Genomic DNA, 24,562 nt, shown 5'->3' with positions numbered 1-24,562 from the left:
AAGTGAAGTCATCCTTCCCCTAAGCCAGGGAACCGGATTTTGATGCAAATTCACTAGATGTGAGCCATGGTGGTCCCTGGAATACAGTCAAGGTCAAGGAGACTGGTGGGCTGGGAATCCTAAATTTTTGGGAGAACAGACTTGTGATGGAGCGTCTTTGGTCATGGAATTTAGGCTGGACACACGGTTGATTCCCTTAGAGGTGAGTGTGGCCCCATGAGTAAGTGGCCAAGAGGGTGAGTGTTAGGGCCATGTGCAAATCCTGGTCTTGCCCTTGGAGGGAAGGGGGCCCTCGTGCCTCGCTTTTCTCTCGTCCCACAGGTTGGTGGTAACACAGTCACCCAGACCAGGCTAACAATGGGAAGGGGAGCTGGGTCCCTGCCCTCAGAGCCACGTGTGAGCCCTGCCACTGCTCATGCCCAGAGTGTTTCCATCTTGTTTAAGATGCTGTCAGGATCCATCACAGCCACTGAGCTGATGGCCCGGCTACCACAGGGCTGCGGGAGTCGGGCACACAGACAGAACAAAGCTTACCCAGCACAGGGTGTGTTCACCAAATTACAGCTGATGAAAGACTCCCTTATGAAGTCAAAAACTGGAATTAATGTTTTTAAAACATCCTTAGTGAGGTATAGTTTATATACCATAAATCTGCCCATTTAAATTGTATAACTCAATGGTTCTTAGCGTATTCATCGAATTGTACAGCCGTCACCACAGTCAGTTCTAGAACATTTCATTGCTCCAAAAAGAAGCTCCCTACCCTTCCACAGTCATCCCCATTGCTTCTCCTCCCAGCCCCTGGCACCCTCTAATCACTTTCTATCTCTATGGCTTTGCCTGTTCTGGACATTTCATATAAATAGAGTGGTACATTTGTCCTTCTGGGTCTGACTTCTTTCACTGAACGTAATGTCTTCAAGATTGCTCCATACTGTAACATGTATCAGTGCTTCATTCCTTTTTGTGGCTGAATGATATTCCATTGTATGGATAAACCACATTCTGTGTATCCATTCACCAGCTGACATTTAAGCTTTTTGCACTTTTCAGCTATTATGAATAATGCTGCTATGCACATTTGTGTAGAAGGTTTTGTGTGAATGTTGTATTTTCATTTCCCTTGGGCAGATACCTCAGAGTTAATTACTAAGTCAGATGGTAACACCATGTTTAACATTTTGAGGGACTGCCAACCTGTTTTCCAAAGTGGCTGCACCACTTTCCATTCCCACCATTGGTGTATGAGAGCTCTAATTTCTCCACATCCTCATCAAAACTTGTTGTTGTCCATCCTTTTTATTGTAGCCATCCTACTGGTTGTAAAGTGGTATCATATTATGGGGTGTTTAAAAAATAGACTTTATTTTTTAGAGCAGTTTTAGATTTACAGAAAAATTTCCCAGAAAGTATAGAGAGTTTTTGTACCCCTACACCCACCCCCCAGTTGCCCCTACTGTTAATACCATGCATTAGTGTGGTACGTTTCTTACAACAGATGAACCAATATTGATACACGGTTATCAACTAAAGTCCAGAATTTACATTAGGGTTCACTCTTGTCATTGTACAATCTGTGGGTTTGGATAAATGTCTAGCGTCTCGTGTCCACTGTTACAGTCTCAAGCAGAGCAGTTTCACTGCCATAAAACTCTCCTGTGCTCCACCTACTCATCGCTCCCTCCTCCTGAAACCCTGTGGCCACTGATCTTTTTACTCTCTCCTTGCTTTTCTCTTTTCTGGAATGTTGTATAGTTGGAATCATACAATATGTAGCCTTTTCAGACTGACTTCTTTCATTTAACAATATGCAATTAAGAGTCTTCCTTCTTTTCATGGCCTGACAGCTCATTTCTTTTTATCACTGATTAACACTCCTTTGTATAGGAGTACCACAGTTTGTTTATCCATTCACCTATTGAAGAACACCTGCCTCCAAGTTTTAGTAACTATGAATAAAGCTGCTGTAAACATCTATATGCAGGTTTTTGTGTGGATGTAAGTTTTCAACTCCTATGGTTAAATATCGAGAGTGCAATCAGCAATTTTCCAGCAATTTTGCTGGATTGTATGGTAAGGCTATGTTTAGCTTTATTAGAAACTGCCCAACTGTCTTCCAAAGTGGCTGTACCATTCTGCAATCCCGCCAGCAATGAATGAGCCTTCCTGTTGCTCCACATCCTCACTAGCGTTTGGTGGTGTCTGTGTTCTGGATCTTAGTCATTCCAATAGGTGTTTAGTGGAATCCCATTGATTTAATCTGTAGCATGTGATGACATATGATTCTGAGCATCTTTTCATTTGCTTATTGGCCATCTGAATATCTTCTTCAGTGAGGTGTCCAGAACTTTTGACCATTTTTTAAGCAGGTGGTTTATTTTCTTATTGTTGAGTCTTGAAAGTTCTTTGTATATTTTAGAGAGCAGTCCTTTATCACATACATCCTTTGCAAATATTTTCTGCTAATCTCTGCTTGTCTTTTCACTCTCTTAACAGTGTCTGTGCAGAGCAGAAGTTTTTTATTTTAATTAAATCAAATATATCAATTTTTCCTTTCATGGATGATGCTTTTGGTGTTATATCTAAAATGTCACCGCCAAACCCAAGGTCACCTAGGGTATCTTCTGAAAATTTCATTGTTTTGCATTTTACGTTTAGGTCTATGATCCATTTTGAGTTAATTTTTGTGAAAGGTGAAAGTCTTTGTCTAGATTTTTTTCCTCATGTAGATGTCTGATTGTTCTAGCACCATTTGTTGAAAAGACTATCCTCCACTGAATTGCCTTTATTCCTTTGTCAAGGAGGAGTGGACCATATGTGTGTGGGTCCATATCTGGGCTCTATATTTTGTTCTGTTGATCTATTTGTCTAGTCTTTGCCAATACCACACTGTCCTGCTCACGTCCCTTTCTAGGAAGTCTTGAAGCCAGGTGCTCTCATCCCTCTGGCTCTGTTCTTATTCACTATTATGTTGGCTATATCGGGGTCTTTTACCTTGCCATGTAAACTTTAGAATAAGTTTGTCCATATCCACAAAATAACTTGCTGGAATTTTTATTGGGATTGCATTGAACCTATGGATCAATTTGGGAAGAATCTTAATAATATTGGGCCTTTCTATTCGTGGAATATCTCTCCATTTTTTTAGATTTTTGATTTCTTCAGAGCTTTGTAGGTTTGATCATGTAGATCTTGCACATATTTTGTTAGATTTATACTTCAGTATTTCACCTTTTTTGGTGCTGGTGTAAATGATGTTATGTTTTCATTTCAAATTCCAATTGTTCATTGCTGGTATATAGAAAAGCAGCAATTTTTTTTGTATATTAAGCTTGTATTCCACAACCTTGCTATAATTGCTTATTCCAGGAGTTTTTTGTTCTTTGGAATTTTCTACATAGACAATCATGTCACGTGAGAAAAAAAGCATTTGTTTCTTCCTTCCCAATCTGCCTGCCCTTTGTTGCCTTTTCTAGTCTTATTGTACAGGCTGAGGCTTCTTTTGTCGAATAGCCTTGTCTTGCTCCTGATCTTAACAGGGAAGCATCTAGTTTCTCACCATTAAGTATGATGTTAGTGGTAGGTTTTTTGCAGATATTCTTTACTAAATTGAGGAAATTCCCCTTTATTCCTAGTTTACTGAGAGTTTATCATGAATTGGTGCTGGGTTTTGTCAAATACTTTTTCTGCATCTATTGATATGTTGATGTGATTTTTTCTTCCTTAGTCGGTAGACGTGATGGATTACACTAATTGATTTTTTAATGTTAAGTCAGCCGTGCAGACCTGGGATAAATCTCATTTGGTTGTGGCGTGTAATTCATTTTACACATCAATTACGTCAGATTCATTTTGCTAATATTTTGTTGAAAGGTTTTGTACTGTGTCTGTGCATCTATGTATCTTTGTATCTGTGGTCTGTTATTTTCCTTTCTTGTTATGTCTTTGCCTGGTTTGGTATTAAGGTAATGCTGGCTTCATAGTATAAGTTAGGAAGTGTTCCCTCTGTTTCAATTTTCTGGAAGAGGTTGTAGACAACTGTTATTGTTTCTTGTTTAATGTTTGGTAGAATTCACTAGTGAACACATCTGGACCCGGTACTTTCTATTTTGGAAAGTTATTAATTGGTGATTCAATTTCTTTAATAGATACAGGCATATTCATATTATCTACTTCTTGTGTGAGTTTTGGTAGATTGTGTCTTTCAAGGAATTGGTCCATTTTATCTAAGTTATCAAATTTGTGGGCATACAGTTGTTCATATCCTTCTAATGTCCTTTAATATCCTTTTAATGTTCATGGGATCTATAGTGATGATCCCTTTTTCATTTCTGATATCAGTAATTTGTACTCTTTTTAAAAAATTATGTAGGGGCCGGCCTGGTGGTGCAGTGGTTAAGTTTGCACGTTCCACTTCAGCAGCCTGGGGTTCGCAGGTTCTGATTCCAGGTGCGGACATGGCACTGCTCAGCAAGCCATGCTGTGGTAGGTGTCCCATGTATAAAGTAGAGGAAGATGGGCACAGAAGTTAGCTCAGGGCTAATCTTCCTCAAAAAAAAAAAAAAAAAAATTATCTCTTTTTTTCTTGGTTCACCTGGAGAGAGGCTTATGAATTTTATTGATCTTTTCAAAGAACTAGCTTTTCATTCTCTGATTTTTCTCTATTAACTTCCTGCTTTCAGTTTCGTTGATTTTTGCTCTAATTTTTATTCTTTCTTTTCTTCTGCTTACTTTGGATCTAATTTGCTTTTCTTTTTCTAGTTTCTTAGGGTAGAAGCTTATATTATTGATTTTAGAGCATTCTTCTTTTCTAATATATGCATTCAGTGCTGCCAATTTCCCTCTTAGCACTGCTTTAGACGAATCCCATAAATTCTAAGTTGTATTTTTATTTTCACTTAGTTAAAAATATTTTAAAATTTCTCATAGACTTCTTCTTTGATCATTATGTTATTTGGAAGTATGGTGTTTAATCTCCAAATATTTTACAATTTTCTAGCTATCTTTCTGTCATTGATTTCTAGTTTAATTCCACTGAGGTCTGAGAACAGACATTATATGATTTCTATTCTTTCAAATTTGTTAAGGTGCGTTTATGGCCCAGAATGTGGTCTATCTTGGTGAATGTTCCATATGAGCTTGAGAGGAAAGTATTCTGCTGATGTCGGGTGAAGTAATCAATAAATGTCAATTAGATTGATGGAGCTGAGTTCAACCATGTCCTGACTGATTTCCTGTCTGCTGGATCTGCCAGTTACTGACAGGTGGGTGGTGAAGTCTCCAAATATAACGGTGTGTTCATCTACTTCTCCTTGCAATTCTATCAGTTTCTTCCTCACGCATTTGACATCCTGTTATTAGGTGCATACACGATAGGGATTGTTATGTCTTCCTGGAGAACTGATCCTTTCACCATTATGTATGTCCCTCTTTATCCCTGATGATTTTCCTTGCTCTAAAATCTGCTTTGTCTGAAATTAATAAAGCTACTCCAGTTTTCTTTTTTTTCCAGTTTTATTGAGACATAATTGACATACAACACTGTGAAGTTTAAAGTGTACAGCGTAATGATTTGACTTACATATATTGTGAAGTGATCACCACAACACGTTTAGTTAACATCCATCATCTCATACAGATACAAAAAGAAAAGAAAAGAAAAATTTTTTAAAGATTTTTTTTCCGTTGTGATGAGAACGCTTAGGATTTACTCTCCTAGCAGCTTTCCTATATCCCATAAGCAGTGTCAACCATAGTCCTCGTGCTGTGCATCACATCCCCAGCTCCAACTCGTCTCATAACTGCGAGTCTGAACTTTTGACCTCCTTCACCCAGCCAGTTTTCTTTCTCTATTATTATTATTATTTTATTTTATCGAAGTCAAGCTGGTTTGTAACATTGTATAATTTCAGGTGTACATTATTACATATGGGTTTCTGTATAGACTGCATCGTGCTCACTACCAATAGTCTAGATTTTATCCCTCACCATGCATATGTGCCCTTTTACCCCTTTGCCCAACCCCCAACTCTCTTCCCCCAGTAACCACCAATCTGTTCTCTTTGTCCACGTATTTGTTTATCTTCCACACGTGAGTGAAATTATATGGGGTTTGTCTTTCTCTGTGTGGCTTGTTTCGCTTAACATAATTCTCTCAAGGTCCATCCATGTTGTTGCAAATGGGACGATTTTGTCTTTTTTTAAGGCTGAATAGTATTCCATTGTATGTATATATACCATATCTTCTTTATCCAATCATCCGTCGATGGGTGCTTGGGTTGTTTGTGTGTCTTAGCTATAGTGGGTAAGGCTGCAATGAACATAAGGGTGCGTAGATCATTTAGTATTGTTGATTTCAAGTTCTTTGGATAAATACCCAGTGGTGGAATAGCTGAGTCATATGGTATTTCTATTTGTAATTTTTTGAGAAATCTCCATACTGTTTTCCATAGTAGCTACACCAGTTTGCATTCCCACCAGCAGTGTGTGAGGATTCCTTTTTCTCCACATCCTCTCCAATACTTGTTATTTTGCATCTTATTAATTATAGCCATTTGAATGGGTGTGAAGTGATATCTCATTGTAGTTTCGACTTGCATTTCCCTAATAATTACTGATGTTGAACATCTTTTCATGTGCCTATTGGCCATCTGTATATCTTCTTTGGAAAAATGTCTGTTCATATCCTCTGCTTTCCTTTTTCTTTCTTCTTTTTTTTTTTTTTTTTTTGCTGAGGAAGATTAGACTTGAGCTAGCAAGCCAACATCTGTGCCAATCTTCCTCTACTTTATATGTAGGTTGCTGCCACAGCATGGCTGATGAGTGGTGTAGGTCCACACCCAGGATCCAAACCTGTGAACCTGAGCCACCGAAGTAGAGCACGCCAAGCTCAACCACTATGCCACAGGGCCAGCCTCAACCTCTGCCCATTTTTTGACCAGGTCGTTTGTCTTTTTGTTGCTGAGTTGTATGATTTCTTTGTATATTTTGGAGATTAACCTCTTGTTGGATATATGATTTGTAAATATTTTCTCCCAGTTGATGGGTTGTCTTTTCATTTTGTTCATGGTTTCCTTCGCCTTCCAAAACTTCTTAGTCTGATGTAGTCCCATTTGCTTATTTTTTCTTTTGTTTCCTGTGCCTGAGTATACCTGGTATTTGAAAAGATGCCAGAGAGTGATCTCAAAGAATGTACTGCCTATGTTTTCTTCTAGAGTTTTACGGTTTCAGGTCTTAGATTCAAGTCTTTAATCCATTTTGAGTTAATTTTTGTGTTTGGTGTAAGATAATGGTCTACTTTCATTCTTTTACATGTGGCTGTCCAGTTTTCCCAACACCATTTGTTGAAGAGATTTTCCTTTCTCCATTGTATGTTCTTGGTGCCTTCGTCAAAGATTAGCTGTCCGTAGATGTATGATTTTATTTCTGGGCTTTCAATTCTGTTCTATTGATCTGTGTGCCTGTTTTTGTGCCAGTACTATGCTGTTTTGATTACTACAGCTTTGCAGTATATTTTTAAGTCAAGGATTGTGATACCTCCAGCTTTGTTCTTTTTTCTCAGGATTGCTTTGGCTATTTGGGATCTTTTGTTGTTCCACATGAATTTTAGGATTCTTTGTTCTATTTCCATGAAGAATGTCATTGGGATTCTGATTGGGATTGCATTGAATCTGTAGATTGATTTAGGTAATATGAACATTTTAACTATGTTTGTTCTTCCAATCTGTGAGCGTGGAATATCTTTCCATTTCTTTATGTCATCATCGATTTCTTTCAATAATGTCTTATAGTTTCATTGCATAGATCTTTCACCTCCTTGGTTAAGTTTATTCCTAGATATTGGTTGTGATTGTAAATGAGGTTGTATTCCCAACTTCTCTTTCTGTTAGTTCATTATTAGTGTATAGAAATGCAACTGATTTTTTAAAGTTGATTTTGTACCTGCAACTTTGCTGTAGTTGTTGATTATTTCTAATAGCTTTCCGGTGGATTCTTTAGGGTTTTCTGTATATAGAATCATGTTACCTGCAAGCAGTAAGAGTTTCACTTCTTCAGTGCCAGTTTGGATTCCTTTCGTTTCTTGTTCTTGCCCAACTGCTCTATCCAAAACCTCCAGTACTGTGTTGAATAAGAGTGGTGAGAGCGGACTCCCTTGTCTTGTTCCTGTTCTCAGAGAGATAGCTTTCAGCTTTTCCCTGTTGAGTATGATGTTGGCTGTGGGTTTGTCATATATGGCCTTTTATTTTGTTGGGATGCTTTCTTTCTATACCCATTTTATTGAGGTTTTTTATCATAAATCCATGTTAGATCTTGTCAAATGCTTTCTCTGCATCTATTGAGATGATCATGTGATTTTTATTCCTCATTTTGTTAATGTGGTGTATCACATTGATTGATTTGTGGATGTTGAACCATCCCTGTGTCCCTGGTATAAATCCCACTTGATAATGGTGTATGATCCTTTTAATGTATTTCTGCATTTAATTTGCCAATATTTTGTTGAGTATTTTTGAATGTATGTTCATCAGCAATATCAGCCTGTAATTTCCTTCTTTATGTCGTCCTTGTCTGCTTTTGGGATCAGGGTGATGTTGGCCTCATAGAAAGTTTTAGAAATTTTTTGGTCTTCTGCAACGTTTTGGAATACTTTGAGAAGAATAGGTATTAAATCTTCTTTGAACATTTGATAGAATTCTCCGGAGAAACCATCTGGTCCTGAGCTTTTGTTTTCTGGGAGGTTTTTGATTACTGTTTCAATCTCTTTACTTATGATTGGTCTATTCAAATTTATATTTCTTCTTGATTCAGTTGTGGGAGGTTGTTTGAGTCTAAGAATTTATCCATTTCTTCTAGGTTATCCAATTTGTTGATGTATAATTTTTCATAGTATTTTCTTATAACCCTTTGTCTTTCTGTGGTATCCATTGTAATTTCTCCTTCTTCATTTCTAATTTTATTTATTTGAGCCTTCTGTCTTTTTTTCTTAGTGAGTCTGGCTAAGGGTTTGTCAGTTTTGTTTATCTTCTCAAAGAACCAGCTCTTAGTTTTATTGATCATTTCTATTGTTTTTTTTAGTCTCTATTGCATTTATTTCTGCTCTAATTTTTATTATTTCCCTCCTTCTGCTGGCTTTTAACTTTATTTTTCTTTTTCTAATTCTATTAGGTGTAGTTTAAGATTAGTTATTTGAGATTTTTCTTATTTGTTGAGGTGGGCCTGTATTGTTATGAATTTTCCTCTTAAGACTACTTTTGCTCCCTCCAATAAGAGTTGGTATGTTGTGTTTTCATTTTCATTTGTTTCCAGGTATTTTTTTATTTCTCCTTTGATTTCTTCACTAACCCAATGGTTGGTCAGTAACAAGTTGCTTAGTCACCTCATATTTTTGACTCTCCTAGCCTTTTTCTTGTAGTTGATTTCTAGTTTCATAGCACTGTGGTTGGAAAAGATGCTTGATATGGTTTCAATCTTCTTAAATATCCAGTTTTCTTTTGACTAGTGTCAACATGGCATATCTTTCTCCATCCCATTATTTTTAACCACTCTGTGTCTTTACATCTAATGTGGGTTTCTTGTGGACAACATAGAGTTGGGTCATGTTTTCTATCCCCTCTGATAGTCCTTCTCTTTTAATCAGTGTATTTTAGTCATTTACATTTAAAGTGATTATTGATATAGTTGGATTAATATTTATAGTATTTGTAACAGTTTTCTATTGGATGCCTTTGTCTTTGTTTCTTTTTTGGTCTTCCACTCTTTTTCTGCCTTCTCTGCTTTTGAGTGTTTTATGTGATTCTGATTTGTCTCCTCTATTAGCACAGCAAGAATACTTCTTTTTAAATGCTTTAGTGGTTGCCTTAGTGTTTGCAATCTACCTTTACAATGAATCTAAACCTTCTTTCAAATAATACTATCCCACGTCACAGGCAGTTCAAGTACCTTATAACAGAGTATTCCCAACTCTTCCTCCCCATCCCTTATAACATTGCCATCACACATTTCCACAAGCTGTAATCATCCAACATATGGCTATTATTATTTTGAACAAACTGATAGGTCAGTTAAGTATAAGAAAAATAAAATATTTTATTTTACTTTCTTTTATTCATTTACTAAAGCTATTTCTTTATGTAGATCTGAACTTTGACCTATATCATTTTTCTTCTCTCTGAAGAACTTCTCTTAACATTTCTGGCAGGGCTTGTCTACTGGTGACAAATTCCCTGAATTTTCATTTGTATGAGAAATTCTTTATTTCTCCTTCACTTCTGAAGTACAGTCATGAGTCACTTAACAATGGGGATATGTTCTGAGAATGTGATGTCAGGCAATTTCGTCATTGTACAAACAGCATGGACTGCACTTACACAAACCTAGATGGTGCAGGTACTACACACCTAGGTTCTGTGGCACTGATCTCATGGGACCACTGTCATATATGCTGTCTGTCACTGACTGACATGTCGTTATGCAGGGCATGAATGTATAATTTCAATGGATACAAAATTCAAGGTTGGTGGGTTTTTTCTTTTGATAGTTTAAATATTTCATTCCACTGTCTTCTTACTTGCACGGTTTCTGAAGAGAAGTCTGAAGTAATTCTTATCCTTATTCCTCTATTGGTAAGCTGGGGGGGAGGGGGCGGGTTCCCCTTGCTTCTTTCAAAATTCCTCTTTGAGTTGTCAACTTAAAAAGCAAATTTGCCTACTAGTTTACCTCTAAACGAGTTTATTTGAAAATAGCCAAAAGAATTGTAATTCAGGATGTACATGCTGTGGCAAACCATAGCCAAATCTACAGAACAAATGAGGGGAGCTGCGGTTATAGAGAAGGGGGAGAGGGAGGGGCTCTTCTAAAGGAAAGTCCGTTAGCGAGAGTAACAGTTCAGCATGGCAACAGCTCCTCATTGGCTGAGCTGTGGCATTTCTCACTGGCTGAGCTGCAGTGTTTCTCATTGGTGGGGCAGTGGCATTTCTGATTGGCTGGGCTGTGGCCTTTCTGATTGGCTGAGGTGCAGCATCTCTCATTGGCTGGGCTGCAGCATTTCTCATTGGCTAAGCTGCAGTGTTTCTCATTTGCTGAACTGTGGCATTTCTGATTGGCTGGGCTGTGGCATCTCTCATTGGCTGGGCTGTTGCTGGGTGGGGAGAGAATCTTCCTTTAGTAGTAAAGCCACTGTACTTCCCATCTGAGAGACAAGGTCCTCTCTTCCCCTTTGGAGTAATTGATGATGTGTGATGGGGGTGAGAGCTCCCCCTGCAGGCCTTCCCCATCCAGTTTAGCTGAGCTTTCTTTACTAATTTCCACAGAGTGAGACAGGAAGACTAGCAAAGGCTGGGGCTGGATATGCTCCTTCCCCCAGGTAGGTTAGGCTCTGTTAAAATCCATGTTGGCTACCCAGAGGGAACACCATGTGAAGACACTGGAAGAACACAACTATCTACAGGCCAGAAAAGCCTTAGAAGAAATCATCACTGCTGACACCTTGACGTCAAACTTCTAAAGACTAAGAGATGAGACATCTGCCTCCAAAACTCCCAGTGTAGAATAGGAACAGAGCCACTACAGTGAAAACCTTCATTTGGAGCAAAGAGAATGAGAACCACCCAGGACACCTGGTCAGCTCCTGCTGGGTAGGAACAGCAAAGACCCTCCTGTTACACTGATTTTTGGATGTCAAGCCAATCTTGCACTGCTGGGATAAATCCCATTTAGTCCTGCTCAGTTTATAATTCTTTTTATATGTTAATGGATTTTGTGCGCTGGTAGTTTATTGAGGATTTTTTGTGTCTATATTTATCAAGGATGTTGGTCTTTAGTTTTTCTGTGATATATTTGCCTGGTTTTGGTATCAGAGTAATATGGCCTCATAGAAGGAGCTGGGAAGCATTCCCTCTATTTATACTTTTTGCAAGAGATTGTGAAAGATTGCTAGTAATTCTTCTTTAAATGTTTGATAGAATCACCAGTGATGCCATCTAGGCCTGGGCTTGTCTTTGTAGGAAGTGTTTTGATTATGAATTCAATCTCCTTATTTGTTATATATCAATTCAGATTTTTAATTTCTTTTGAGCCAGTTTCAGTAGTTGTGTCTTTCTAGGGATTTGTCCATCTCGTCTAAGTTATCTAATCTGTTGGCATACAGGGGAGTGTGTCAGCTGTAGGTCCACCTTTGTCCTCTCCTTATGCACTCCTCCAGATAAAGGTTGTGGAGTCTTCGAATGGTTTTTCCCTGAGATCAGGATGTAAAGTGGAATGCCTAGAACAGGGGAAGAAGGACTCTGCTCAGAGCTCACAAAGTACTCAGGAACTAGGTTTTTCAAAGGCAGGAGGACTAAGGGAGGGGAACCTCAAAGCAAGAGCGGGTGACATTGAAGGCACAGTCAGGAAGACTCCAGGGAGACCACGCTAGCAGCTGCCATGAGGGCAGAACTTGGGAGTGAGGAAGAAATAATCAAAGATTTTCAGGAAGTTTTGTTGGGCAGTAAAACTCTTGTGGGAGGGACCTTGGAGGAAATTCACAATGCAGTCTAAATTATTTGTTAAATATTTCCAATTTATACCTTTGGAAGTGGCCCTGCTCAGAGGCTAAACCTTGCAGACGACACAAATCCAGATGAGCAGGTGTTGCCTGCCACATGGGCTCTGCACCCCTTCCCTTCTCTTACTTTCTTTTTCTCATCTGCTCGTTCCCTTCCCTCCCCTCCCCCTCTCCTGGCCTTCATCCCCAGCCATACCCTCTCTCTGCTCCCAGCCTCCTCTCCTCGTCCCCATGATTCCATGGCTCACTTCCTGGCAAGGATTCCTGGGAATGTTGGCTCCTGTTATCGGCAGGTGCTGAGAGTTTATGGGGCATGGAGTCCACTCAAGGAGAGTCTATCTTAGGAGACAGGGTGACCTTGGCATCCCCAAATCACAGGCCTCAGGTCCTTCCCCATGCTGGCTATGGCAGAGCAGAGGCAAAGCCCCTCCTGGACCCCATGCACCCTGACCCCAGTGCTGTCTTGCACCTGCACCCCTTGATTCCTTTGACCAAAGGAAAAGAGCATTTTAAGGAAAAGCTTATGGTCAGCAGTGCTAAGTGCTGGGGAGGTGAAGCTGAATCAGAACCAAAGTAAGTTTAGAAATGGGGACATTCTTGGTGACCCCAGAAAACACAGCTTCATAGTGAGGGACCATCACAGAACATGCATGATGGTGATAACTGATGCCCAGAATGTGCTGGCATACACATCACAGCTTCTCTCCTCTCGCCCTCCACGCTGAAGTGCTGTCGCCATGCCATTTTGCAGACAAGGAAATGGGGGCACAGAAGGTTATGTTACTCATCCAAGGTCACCCAGCTACTGGATGGTGGAGCCAGGATTTGATCGCAGACAGTCTGGCTTAAGAGACTGGGCTCTTGACCAGGGCACTTTCTGTCTAAAACAACAATGAAAGGGACACAGTGCAGTTGTAGAGAACTTGCTTTCAAGAATTTATACTCTGAAGAGAGGAAAGTGCATGTGCATTTAGAAGAAATACAGCAGTAGCCTGTGTGGGATATCTGTCTGTGCCTGGAGGAGCAAATACACGTGGGAGCGTCTTGGGGTTAGAGTCGGGCTTAGCAAGGGGATCAGTGAGGGGCGCACTGGGGTGTTCTGAAGTGGGGCTGTGGCCGGGGCCCTGCAATGCCCATCAAGCTGTGCAGGGCCAGATTCTGCCCACAGTCGAGCTCTGAAACCTCTGCATTTGAGTCTGGGCTGTTGTTTCACCTTGCCAAGTTCCCTCTGCAGAATCCCAGCACGTCAGAGGAGCTAAGTCAGGGCCAGAGAGTCAGGGGAGCAGGGACTCCACACAGAGCTCACAGCAGTGCCCCCTCAGGCAGCTAGGGACAGACTCTGCTCAGGGCTTGTCCCCAGGACCCAGACCCCAAGGAGACCATGACCACTTCTCTCTTTTGCTGGATGCTACCCACTCCGTGGTCTGGAGTGAGGGTCTCATCCCTGTTCTGGGCCTGGCCAGTCACACAGGGCAGATGTGCTGCCCTGCCCCTCAGGGCTCAGTGAGTACCAGCGAGATGTGTTCGTGTTCACACAAGTCCTTTAAAAAGCAATAAGTTCCCACTCCCCCAAGGAAGCGTGCTGGCTCTCCCCTCACCTCCTGTCCTGTGCCCAGGAGGCTGCCCGTGTGGAGGGCGGTCGGGTTAGGAGGGCAGGGACCCAGCCAGTGTTCAGGGAGCAGGAGCGGGCGAGGGGCTACCATGGGGTAATGTCGGTGTGATCAAACAACCGCCTCGTGGACAACCTGAGCCCTCCACAGGGAGAGGCGGAGTCCATTTGTCTCAAATAGAAAAAAACCATAGGGAGGAATGGGCACCTCTGTGGCCTCTTTCTCCTCAGAGGTAGCGGAATAGAGGCTCCTAGGACCCAGGTTCTCTCCCCAAGGCAGCTCTCAAGGCTCCTGGCAGAAGAGGTGACTCAGGGCCTAACGGCGATGGAGCCAGAAAGGCAGTGACAGCTCCCAAGCACCTGTTCTTGTGGACACACTCTCAGAAACACACCTTCACACAGCTTCTCTCAGAGAAACTGGGCTCGTGTCCTGGGGCTGCCAGTAACAAGTTATCACAAATTCAGTGGCTTAAAGCAACACACATCAATTCTCTTACCGTTCTGGGGGTCAGAAGCCCACAATCAGTGTCACTGAGCCAAGGTCCAGGTGCTGGCTCGGCCGTACTCCCTCTGGGGGCTCTAGAAGAGGGTCCTTCCTGCCACCTCCAGCCTCCAGGGCTGCATCCTTGTGCTCCTTGGCTCGAGGCCCCTTCCTCCACCTTCAAAGCCAGCAGCCTAGTGTCTTGCTTCAGGGTCATGTTGCCAAATCTCCCTCTGCCTTCATCTGATGACACTTGTGATGACATTTAGGGCCCACCTGGATGATCCAGGATCATCTCCCCATCTCAAGATCCTGGATTTGGTCACACTGGCAAAGTTCCTTTTGGCACATGAGGGCACATTCAGAGGTCCCAGGGGTTGGGACCAGTGCCTTTGGGGACTATTGTTTACCTACCGCAAACACAGTATTGACATGGTCACAGACAGACACAGACACAGGCACAGGGAGACACTGTCAGCAGAACCCACGTTCATGGTCATGCGTGGTCCCACATCAGTCACACACACTCCTCACATCCAGACCTCTTCCCATCAGCCTGCTGGAGCCAGGTGTGGGGAGCTACAGAGCTCTTCCAGTCTCACTGTCTTCCGGCCCCCTGGGGGCAGCCTTCTTTGCCCTATAACGGCAACACTGTGCAAATCCTTCCTTTGCTCTCAGCACTCCCTGCACCTAGGAAGCCATTCCTCACCACTGCCTTCAGGATTTAGCCTATCTCGAGAATGTTAAGCTGAAGGCCTCGCTCTGAGCCAGCTGCCTTCTCCATGCAGCCTGCCTTACTCTGCACAGTTCCCTGCTCGCAGCCGTGCCTAGCTGCCACACCCCACGGGTTTTCAGAGAACATTAATAAAGGGGTAGTCGGAAATCAAAGGTCACCAAGCAGAGCTCTTAAAGGATGACTGTACATGTGCCACTGCGCCCGAGCTTGGGAGCTTGGTGACCGTTGGACAGACTTTGCAGTGCTGGCTGAGCTAGAAACCCCAGGCCCAGCACATGGACGGAGTTTGACAGCCCCCCAGGGCTTGGCTCCAGTCAGCCTAGGGAAGGACTGGGTTTCTGATTCCCACCTCTGCCCCTGAGTGCTAGAGCTCAGGGCCAGACTCCAGGAACAAGCCAGAGGCCTCCTGCTGCAGGTGAGTGTGGCTCTTAGAGTGGTCACTTGGGAATTGCCTGGTCTCAGCCCTGCAGCCTCCACCAGCTGACCCCTGGGCTTCACACCTTTCTCTACATCGTTTCCCCTCTGCCCCCCAGGCTCAGGATCTAGGGCATCCATCCCCACTGAGGGCCCCCAGGCTCAGGAGCTATGGCGTCCATCTCCACGAGGGTGCTCCTGGGATCTCTTCCCCACCAGGGCTCAGACGTAGCCCCTGGGACAAGGCCCCCAGGCTGGGCCCCACCAAGGGTGCAGTGAGCATTCTGGAACACAGCCCAGGGCAGGTGGGGAGTCCGCCTCCAGCTGAGGCCAGCTCTGCTCCAGGCTCCCAGGGGAGAGACAGAAAGGGAAAGCACAGGCCCTGGCAGACACTTCATCTGGGGTCGGGCCTGGCCGGGCGTATGGAAGGAAGGAGCAGGAAGGCCCTGTAGGCCTGGGTCTGAGGCCAGTGCCCGCCCTGCGGTGACCCCACTTCACCACCAAGCTGCGACCTGGTCAGAGGCAAAGCCCCCAGACCAGGGTCCTGGGAGGGAGGACTCCCCTCCCGGCAGAGCGCTGCCGAGCGTTGGCCCAGAGGCACCTGGGGGGCTGCGGAGTGGCGGGCTGCGGTCACAGGAGGGAGGATGGCGAGAGGGGAAGACATATTGACCCAGCCGCCCCCGCCCCAGCATGGAGGCCCGCGCCGCTGCCGCCCGAGAGCTGCTCCTGGCGGCGCTCGAGGACCTGAGCCAGGAGCAGCTGAAGCGCTTCCGCCACAAGCTGCGCGACGCGCAGCTGGACGGCCGCAGCATCCCGCGGGGGCGGCTGGAGGGCGCGGACGCCGTGGACCTCGCCGAGCAGCTGACCGAGTTCTACGGGCCGGAGCCTGCGCTGGACGTGGCCCGCAAGACCCTGAAGAGGGCGGACGTGCGCGACGTGGCAGCGAGGCTCAAGGAGCAGCGGCTACAGCGTGAGCGTGGGGTGGGGGTCGCCGGGGTCCCTGTCCCTCGTGAGTTCCCGCCTGGACAGAGTCCCGGCCACAGGCCGCCCCCCTTCCCGCTCCCCCGGAAGAGCCCCGGCGCGCCCCGGCCCGGGCTGCTTCATCCGCAAATTCGCGGCCCCGGGGCTCGGGTCTTGGGTTCTGTTGAGGGTGGCCCCGACCCCCGACTGCGGCCCCGGCCCCTGCTCATTCGGCGGGGCCTCACCGAAGGTCTCCCTTCCAGGGCTCGGCCCCAGCTCCTCGGCGCTGCTCTCCGTGTCTGGTAGGTCCCTCCGGGTGGGAGGCGGTGGCCCCAGGCTTGGAGCACGAGTGTCCTCGACGCCGCTCCGAGGTTCCCGACAGCTGGTCCCAGGGAGAAGCGGGCGTGGGAAGGCCACCGGGGGGCGAGGGAAACTGAGGTCTGAGCCAGGCAGGGAGGGCACTGGGTCCCTGAGGGTCGGCTGACACAGCCTACCCCGTCCCCGTCCCTCCGTCTCCCCCCCCACCCCCCCGTCCCTAGAGTACAAGAAGAAATACCGAGAGCACGTGCTGCTCCAGCACGCCAAGATAAAGGAGAGGAACGCCCGCTCCGTGAAGATCAGCAAGCGCTTCACCAAGCTCCTCATCGCGCCCGAGAGCGCCGCCCCGGAGCCCGAGGCGCTGGGGCCCGTGGAGGAGCCGGAGCCGGAGCGCGCTCGGCGCTCGGACACCCACACCTTCAACCGCCTGTTCGGCCGCGACGAGGAGGGCCAGCGGCCGCTGACCGTGGTGCTGCAGGGCCCGGCGGGCATCGGCAAGACCATGGCGGCCAAGAAAATCCTGTACGACTGGGCGGCGGGCAAGCTGTACCACGGCAAGGTGGACTTCGCCTTCTTCATGCCTTGCCGCGAGCTGCTGGAGCGATCGGGCACCTGCAGCCTGGCCGACCTGATCCTAGACCAGTGCCCGGACCGCAGCGCGCCCGTGCGGCAGATGCTGGCGCAGTCCGAGCGGCTGCTCTTTATCCTGGACGGCGCGGATGAACTGCCGGCGCCGGGGCCCGCCGAGGCCGCGCCCTGCACGGACCCCTTCGAGGCCGCAGGCAGCGCGCGGGTGCTGGGCGGCCTGCTGAGCAAGGCGCTGTTGCCCGATGCCCGCCTGCTGGTGACCACGCGCGCCGCTGCCCCGGGGAGACTGCAGGGCCGCCTGCGCTCGCCGCAGTGCGCCGAGGTGCGCGGCTTCTCCGACAAGGACAAGAAGAAGTACTTCTACAAGTTCTTCCAGGACGAGTGGAGAGCGGAGCGCGCCTACCGCTTCGTGAAGGAGAATGAGACGCTGTTCGCGCTGTGCTTCGTGCCCTTCGTATGCTGGATCGTGTGCACCGTTGTGCGCCAGCAGCTCGAGCTCGGCCAGGACCTGTCGCGTACCTCCAAGACCACCACGTCTGTGTACCTGCTTTTCATCACCAGCGTCCTGAGCTCGGCGCCCGCCACCGCCGGGCCCCGGGTGCAGGGCGAGCTGCGCAAGCTGTGCCGCCTGGCCCGCGAAGGCGTCCTCGGGCGCAGGGCTCAGTTCGCCGAGAGGGACCTGGAACGACTGGAGCTTCGCGGCTCCACAGTCCAGACGCTGTTTCTCAACAAGAAAGAGCTGTCAGGCGTGCTGGAGGCCGAGGTTACCTACCAGTTCATTGACCAGAGCTTCCAGGAATTCTTCGCCGCGCTGTCCTACCTGCTAGAGGACGAGGAGGCTCCCGGGGCGCCGGCTGGCGGCGTAGGGGCGCTTCTGCGCGAGGACGCCGAGCTGCGCTGCCACCTCGCGCTCACCACGCGCTTCCTCTTTGGACTACTGAGCGCAGAGCGGATGCGCGACATCGAGCGCTATTTCGGCTGCGTAGTTTCAGAGCGCGTGAAGCAGGATGTCCTGAGGTGGGTGCAGGACCTGGGCCAGGGTCGTCCCACGGCGGCGCCAGAGGGGTCAGAGAAGCCCGAAGCGCTGGAGGGCACTGAGGAACCGGAGGAGGAGGAGGGCGAGGAGCTCAACCACCCGCTGGAGCTGCTGTACTGCCTGTACGAGACGCAGGAGGACGCCTTTGTGCGCCAGGCCCTGCGCGGCCTCCCCGAGCTGGTGCTGGAGCGAGTGTGCTTCAGCCGCATGGACCTGGCCGTCCTGAGCTACTGCGTCCGCTGCTGCCCGGCCGGGCAGGCCCTGCGGCTGGTTAGCTGCAGACTGGCTACTGCACAGGAGAAGAAGAAGAAGAGCCTGATGAAGCGGCTGCAGGGCAGCCTGGGTGGCGGCTCGTAAGTCTCCAGGGCAGGGCTGCCCTCTTCCTCAGGCTGCTGTGTGGGGCATGTGTGCCAGCACACACCAGTGCACCCAGTGTCCATCTGGTCAGGGGAGTGTGTCCAGACCTGAGGCCTGCTCCCCCAGACAAGAGGCAGGACTTCAGGGCTGGGTTTGCCCACCTCTCGCAAGGCAGCCTCAGAGCATCCAACCTCTTCCCCCAGGGTGTTCTCCCCATGCCCACCCCCAGCCATCCACATCCAAGACAAACCTCCTAGCATGGCACGTGACTGTGGCCCAGGACCACCCCCCCCCCCCCCATTATGCGTTCTCATAATACATTCTGGAATACACCCTGCGAGCTGTGCCCTGGCCCTGTGCTATCCCCTCCCCCCAGGCTGTTTGCTGCCTATCCTCAAAGCCTGCCCAGGTTCCCCCAGCTGGCCTGGAACACTTTGGCCCCAGAAGTCCCCCATGGACCCAGTATGCGATAACATCTGTCTGTGCCTGACTCCTCCACCAGCCCCTCAGCCCCCCCAGGGCAAGGCTTGTGCCGTGTTTCTGTGCACTTAGCTCCAACCTGGTGCCTGACTGGGTGCTCAGCATCTGTTGAGAGAGTGAATGTCAGGATGTTGATGGGGTGGGGCTGAGGACGCCCTTGCAGCTGCAAGGACAGACCCACATCTGGAACGCAGGTGACCTGCCCTACTGGACTCATGTAGATTGCTTCAACAGGGAGGCGCAAGGGGCCACAGACAAGTGGTTTCACTCTGGGTTTGGGGTGAAGGGGGTGAAGGGGTCCTGGCTCAGCTTGGGGTGGGGGCAGAGGCAGCTCTGACACCTCAGGACCACAGGAAGAAGTCCTTTTTAGGAGGGAGGGACTGGAAGGGGGCTGAGTGGACTTCACTTTTCTCTCTTCCCTAGCAGTTCTCAAGCCACCAAGACAAAACCCCAGGCCTCCCCTCTGCATCCACTCTGCGAGGCCATGATGGACCCACACTGTGGTCTGCACAGGCTGACGTGAGTGACCATGCCCCAAACCCCCCCCCCATCCCCACCCCGGGAAGGGATGCAGAGCAAGACCCCTGGGCAGAGGCAGAAGGGTGGCCCTGTCTGGGGATGGCTGGGGGACAGCTGAGAGTCTGTGGTCTCTGGAGGCCCGTGCTGGGGTTGACAGGCTCTGCCCACACAGAGCAGAGGGAAGAGGAGCCGGGAGCAGGAGATCCGTCACCAGCTTAGGTGTAGTTAGCAAGGAGGGTTTGGCCCCAGTTTGGGTGGAAATCGAGGTGCAGCTAAGCCTTCTAGGGGACGAATAAAGAAGACCAGAATGTATTTTCCTTCCAGAAGAAGGCTGCTAGGTGCTGTTGGAAACTGCTGGGGGTCTCTCCAGATGCTTAGAAGCAATGGAGGAAGGTGTTGGGGGCACAGGCCCTGAGGCCGGGTTGCCTGTCTCTGTGTCCTTGTGCAGTCAGGCCATCTGAGCCACTGTTTCCTCCCCTGTGAAATGGAGCCAGTAGATTCGACTCAGAGGGTGGGTGTGAGAATTAATGAGGCAACGCAGGTACAATACTTAGTACATAGTGACTCTCTAATTATCAGTGACTAAGCAGAAAGTAAGAAAAATTATAGGAACTAGTACTGATGGGTGAAATGGGGACGGACATATTCATATGTCAATGGTGATGTGATAATGTAACTTGATACGGGAGGCGTTTCCAGCCACCTGGAGATAATCGTAGGGAGCCAGAAAGGCAGTCACGTTTGGCCCATCAATCCTACCGCCAAACTAAATGCAAGATGTTCCTTGCAGTGTTATTTATGATGACAAGAAAAGGAGAAGCTACACAGCCACCCAGTGTTAGGGACCAGCCCCCTAAGTAAGCAATGACCCTCCCAACAGGATGCACGACTGTGTGCAGTCAAACATGCTGAGAGTAGAGTCTGCGTGGGCGCGTCACAAAGCTGTAGGGAACAGTGTCCTGAGGGAAAGTGGTTGTGGCCCCGCGGGTGCACACGTGGTCATGGCTCCCCAGGGACACATGCGCTGACAAAGGGCAGGGGACGTTCTGGAGCTAACACATCTCCGGAACCTCAGCCCCCGGGCGCGGGCAGCATGCGCAGCTGGGGTGCCGCAAGGTGGCCAGGGGCCTGCAGACAGACCCATGTGCTTCTTGACCACAGGCTGTTCCGCTGCAAGCTCACTGATGCGGTCTGCCGAGACCTCTCCCAGGCCCTGAGGGAGGCCCCTGCCCTGGCTGAGCTGGGGCTCCTCCACAATGGGCTCAGCGAGGCAGGCCTGCGTGTGCTGAGCGAGGGCCTGGCCTGGCCCCAGTGCCGGGTACAGACGCTCAGGTGAGGCCCCGCCTGGGAGGGACTGAGGGAGGCAGCAGGGCCCCCATAGCAGCTGCTGAGGTCACGCCGCCCCCCAGGGTGCAGCAACCCAGCCTCCAGGAAGAGCTCCAGTACCTGGTGGGCCTGCTCTGGCAGAGCCTGACACTGACCACCCTGGACCTCAGCGGCTGCCAGCTGCCGGAATCCATGGTGACTTACCTGTGTGCAGTCCTGCAGCAGCCCAGATGCCATCTGCAGACCCTCAGGTGGAGGCAGCGGCGGGAGGGGTGTGGGCACACAGCCTCTCAACCCCGGGTGGGGTGGGTGCCTGGGGGCTTGCCATGGACCCTGCAGAGGAGCACCTCTGGAGTAGCAGGGCCCTCTCGAGTAACGGCACCCAAACCCAGCCCCTGAAGACCCACCCTCCAAAGCCCCAGCCCAGCCCTTGGTCTCGACTGCTCTGCAGGACCAAAGGTCCGTCTGTTGTCAGTGCCCACGGCGACAGTCTGGGCCAGTGAGCCCAACTCCCTCTTACTCTCCCTGACTGGCCACCTTCTGTCTCTGTGTGCCCCATCACTGCCCCCATCGCTCCCCTGTCGCTGTGTCCCCCCAGCCCTGGCCTCCTCCTCCCCAACCAACGCCCCTTCTGTCCTGTGCACGTGGCTGCAGTCTGACCTCCGTGGAGCTGAGTGAGCAGTCACTGCAGGAGCTGCGGGCTGTGAAGACAGCAAAGCCAGGTCTGCTCATCACACACCCAGCACTGGACAGCCACCTCGAGCCTCCCGAGGGATTCAGCAGTGCCCTCTGAGGCCCTGACGGCCAGAGCAGGGCAGGGGTGCTCTAGTCAGCCCTGTGGCCCTCCCCATTCCAAGGGGGTCTGCTCTCAGCTGCTCTCAGCTCTGGGCAACCCTTTTGAGCCTGGGGGGCCCTGGACAGGCAGGGAGGAGATCCAGACAAACAAGCCCTGGCACATGCCCTTCCCCCAGCACCCGGGGGACAGGTCATGTCTCTGTCCTCTGCACCCAGGGACTCCTCCCCTAATCCCCATCGCGGTTCCACCCACCTTCCTCTCTTGGGACCCTCCAGCCATCCTCCATGCAGACGCCGCCCCCCCCCCCCCCCCCCCCCCGCTGCGAACAAGGATGATGCTAAGAGAACTGAGTAGCTGGGCACCTGCTATATGTTGGTGACCCCCTCACTGATTCCATCCCCATCTGTGGGATGGGCCCCCACAGCCCTACACTCTGCCCGTGGCCACAGGAGATCAAGCAGGGGCTGACCGTTGACCACAGGTAGGCAGGTCACTGTCCCTCCCCAGGAATTTGGGCCTTGGCTGTCGGAGTGAAGCCATCCCTGAGGCTGTGTGGTCCAAGCCCAGAGTTGTCCACTCCCTGTCTAAGGTCTGCAGAGACTGAGACCAGGGGAGGGCGGAGATGGAGCCGTAGCTCACGGTTCTGGCTGGGAGCTGTGATGGCACAGATGTGGGCAGCCGCCCCATGCACTGATAATAAATTCTGCTTTGGATTCTCTTCTGTTGGTTTCTGTTGCACTTGGCCAGGGGTCCTAACAGGTGCTCACAGTCTTTCCTTCAGTCCCCAACGCACCTGTCGTCCCACTTCACAGAACGGGAATCTGAGGCTCAGGGGAACAGCCTGACGCAGGAAGGAAGCTCTGAAGCGCAGAGCCGCGGTGGACAGCCCCCAAATCCTCACATGTTCACTGCTGGGCCCGGCCAGCTCCTGAGACCCCAGTCCAAGTAGGATGGAACCTGGGAATCAGCCCTTTCACTTCCCAGGGGAAATTCCCTTCCAGAATCCAATTTCAAATTCAGTCATTCACCCCACAAACAGACAAAATTCCTACCCTCTTGGAGCTGGCATTTGAGGCAGGAGGACAGACAGTAAGCATGTGCAGAGAGGGCCAGCAGAGCTGTGGGGGAGAGTGAAGGGGACCCAGGGGCGGGAGAGAACGGAGCCCAGGGCTTCCTGTTATGTTGACGGTGTCTGGGAAATTTGAGCACAAAGCATTGAAAATGGGAGCAAGTGAGGGATCAAGCCCCGAGGACATCTAGGGAAAACCTCCCAGGCAATGGTCCAGCAGGGCGAGGGGGTGTAGGGGTCTCAGTTAGCTGGGCTGCTATAACAAAACTCCTCAGACGGGGGTTACCAACAGCAGACCTTTATTCGCATGGTCCTGGAGGCTGGGAGCCCAAGGTCAAGGTGCAGGGTCTGGCTGCAGAGGGCTGTCCTCTCACTGCGCCCTCCTGGGAGAGAGCAAGCCCTGTGGTCTCTTCTTATAAGGGCGCTAATTCCCATCTTGACAGCTCTTTACCTAATTACCTCCCAAAGGCCCACCTCCAACTACCATCACATTGGAGATTAAATTTCAACGGATGGATTTTGAGGGTCCATAACAGGGAGCATGCTCCAGCGCTGCAGAAGCAGCAAGGAAGTGGGGGCTGCAGTGGAGAGGGGGCGGGGCTGCATGCCAGCCGGCCTGGGCTGGGGTGAGGTGGGTGCCACTACGGGCTTCTGAGCACGGCGGGAACAGCCGCGGAAGTGGGGGCCGTGGCTGCAGGCTAACAAGGCCTGCAGAGGGCAGAGCAGGAGCAGGGAGCATGCACTTCGCCGCACGGCTTGGTCTCAGAGGTCACAGCGGGACAGTGAGAGCTGGCGTGCCCTGGAAGGTGGGGCCAACAGGACTCATGGATCCATGTGGGTGTTGGGTTGGGGGGCGGTCTGAGCAGCTGGAGGGTGCAGTCGCCGTCGCCTGTGCTGGGGAGGTTGCAGGAAGTGCTGGTTCCAGGGGACATGTTGAACTTAAGTGTTTCTGGCTGGACTAAGAGGTCAGAGCACAGACATTTGGTTCAGACTAGGGCGCCAGCGACAAGGACCAGACAGGCCCGGGGCCGAGCCCAGAGCGTCCAGGAGGGCAGGCGGGCAGGTGGGGAGATGGAGGGGAGGCCAGAAGAGGCTGGGGTCGGAACAAAGGGAAAGAGGCGTCTCCAGGAGGTGGACCGCCAGCGCCATCTCTCCTAAAGAGGGGCACTGGAGCTCACAGAGAGGGAGGAGCCGAGACAGGAGGGGGCCCCGGACCCCTCAGATCCACCCTTGAACTTCTTCGTGGTCAAAATCGGCGCTGAGCTCCTCACTGCAGGTTCTTGCGAGTCCGATTGGTGCAGCAGACGCACCAGGTCCGCAGACGAACCCACG

The 24,562-nt window shown here is 49.4% G+C and overlaps 1 protein-coding gene across 4 annotated transcripts; it reads left to right on the top strand.

Moving 5' to 3' along the window:
• The first annotated feature begins 14,942 nt into the window (after positions 1-14,942).
• NLRP6 (NLR family pyrin domain containing 6) lies at positions 14,943-22,881 on the top strand. Of its 4 annotated transcripts, none has more exons than XM_070229085.1 (8): positions 14,943-15,782; positions 16,471-16,751; positions 17,005-17,043; positions 17,281-19,036; positions 19,947-20,039; positions 21,201-21,371; positions 21,449-21,616; positions 22,020-22,881. In XM_070229085.1, exons 2-8 carry the CDS (start codon positions 16,472-16,474, stop codon positions 22,156-22,158), a joined length of 2,646 nt encoding a protein of 881 aa, XP_070085186.1. In that variant the 5' UTR covers positions 14,943-15,782; position 16,471; the 3' UTR covers positions 22,159-22,881. The 4 variants fall into 4 exon arrangements, with proteins under 4 accessions (XP_070085186.1, XP_070085185.1, XP_070085184.1 ...); XM_070229084.1 differs by having other exon boundaries at positions 19,944-20,039; positions 22,020-22,880; XM_070229083.1 differs by having other exon boundaries at positions 21,449-22,873.
• The last annotated feature ends 1,681 nt before the right edge of the window (positions 22,882-24,562 follow it).

The sequence above is a fragment of the Equus caballus genome, chromosome 12 (assembly GCF_041296265.1).
Source record: "Equus caballus isolate H_3958 breed thoroughbred chromosome 12, TB-T2T, whole genome shotgun sequence".
NCBI classification, from domain to species: Eukaryota; Metazoa; Chordata; class Mammalia; order Perissodactyla; family Equidae; genus Equus; species Equus caballus.
This window is presented reverse-complemented; position numbering and strand designations above follow the sequence as displayed.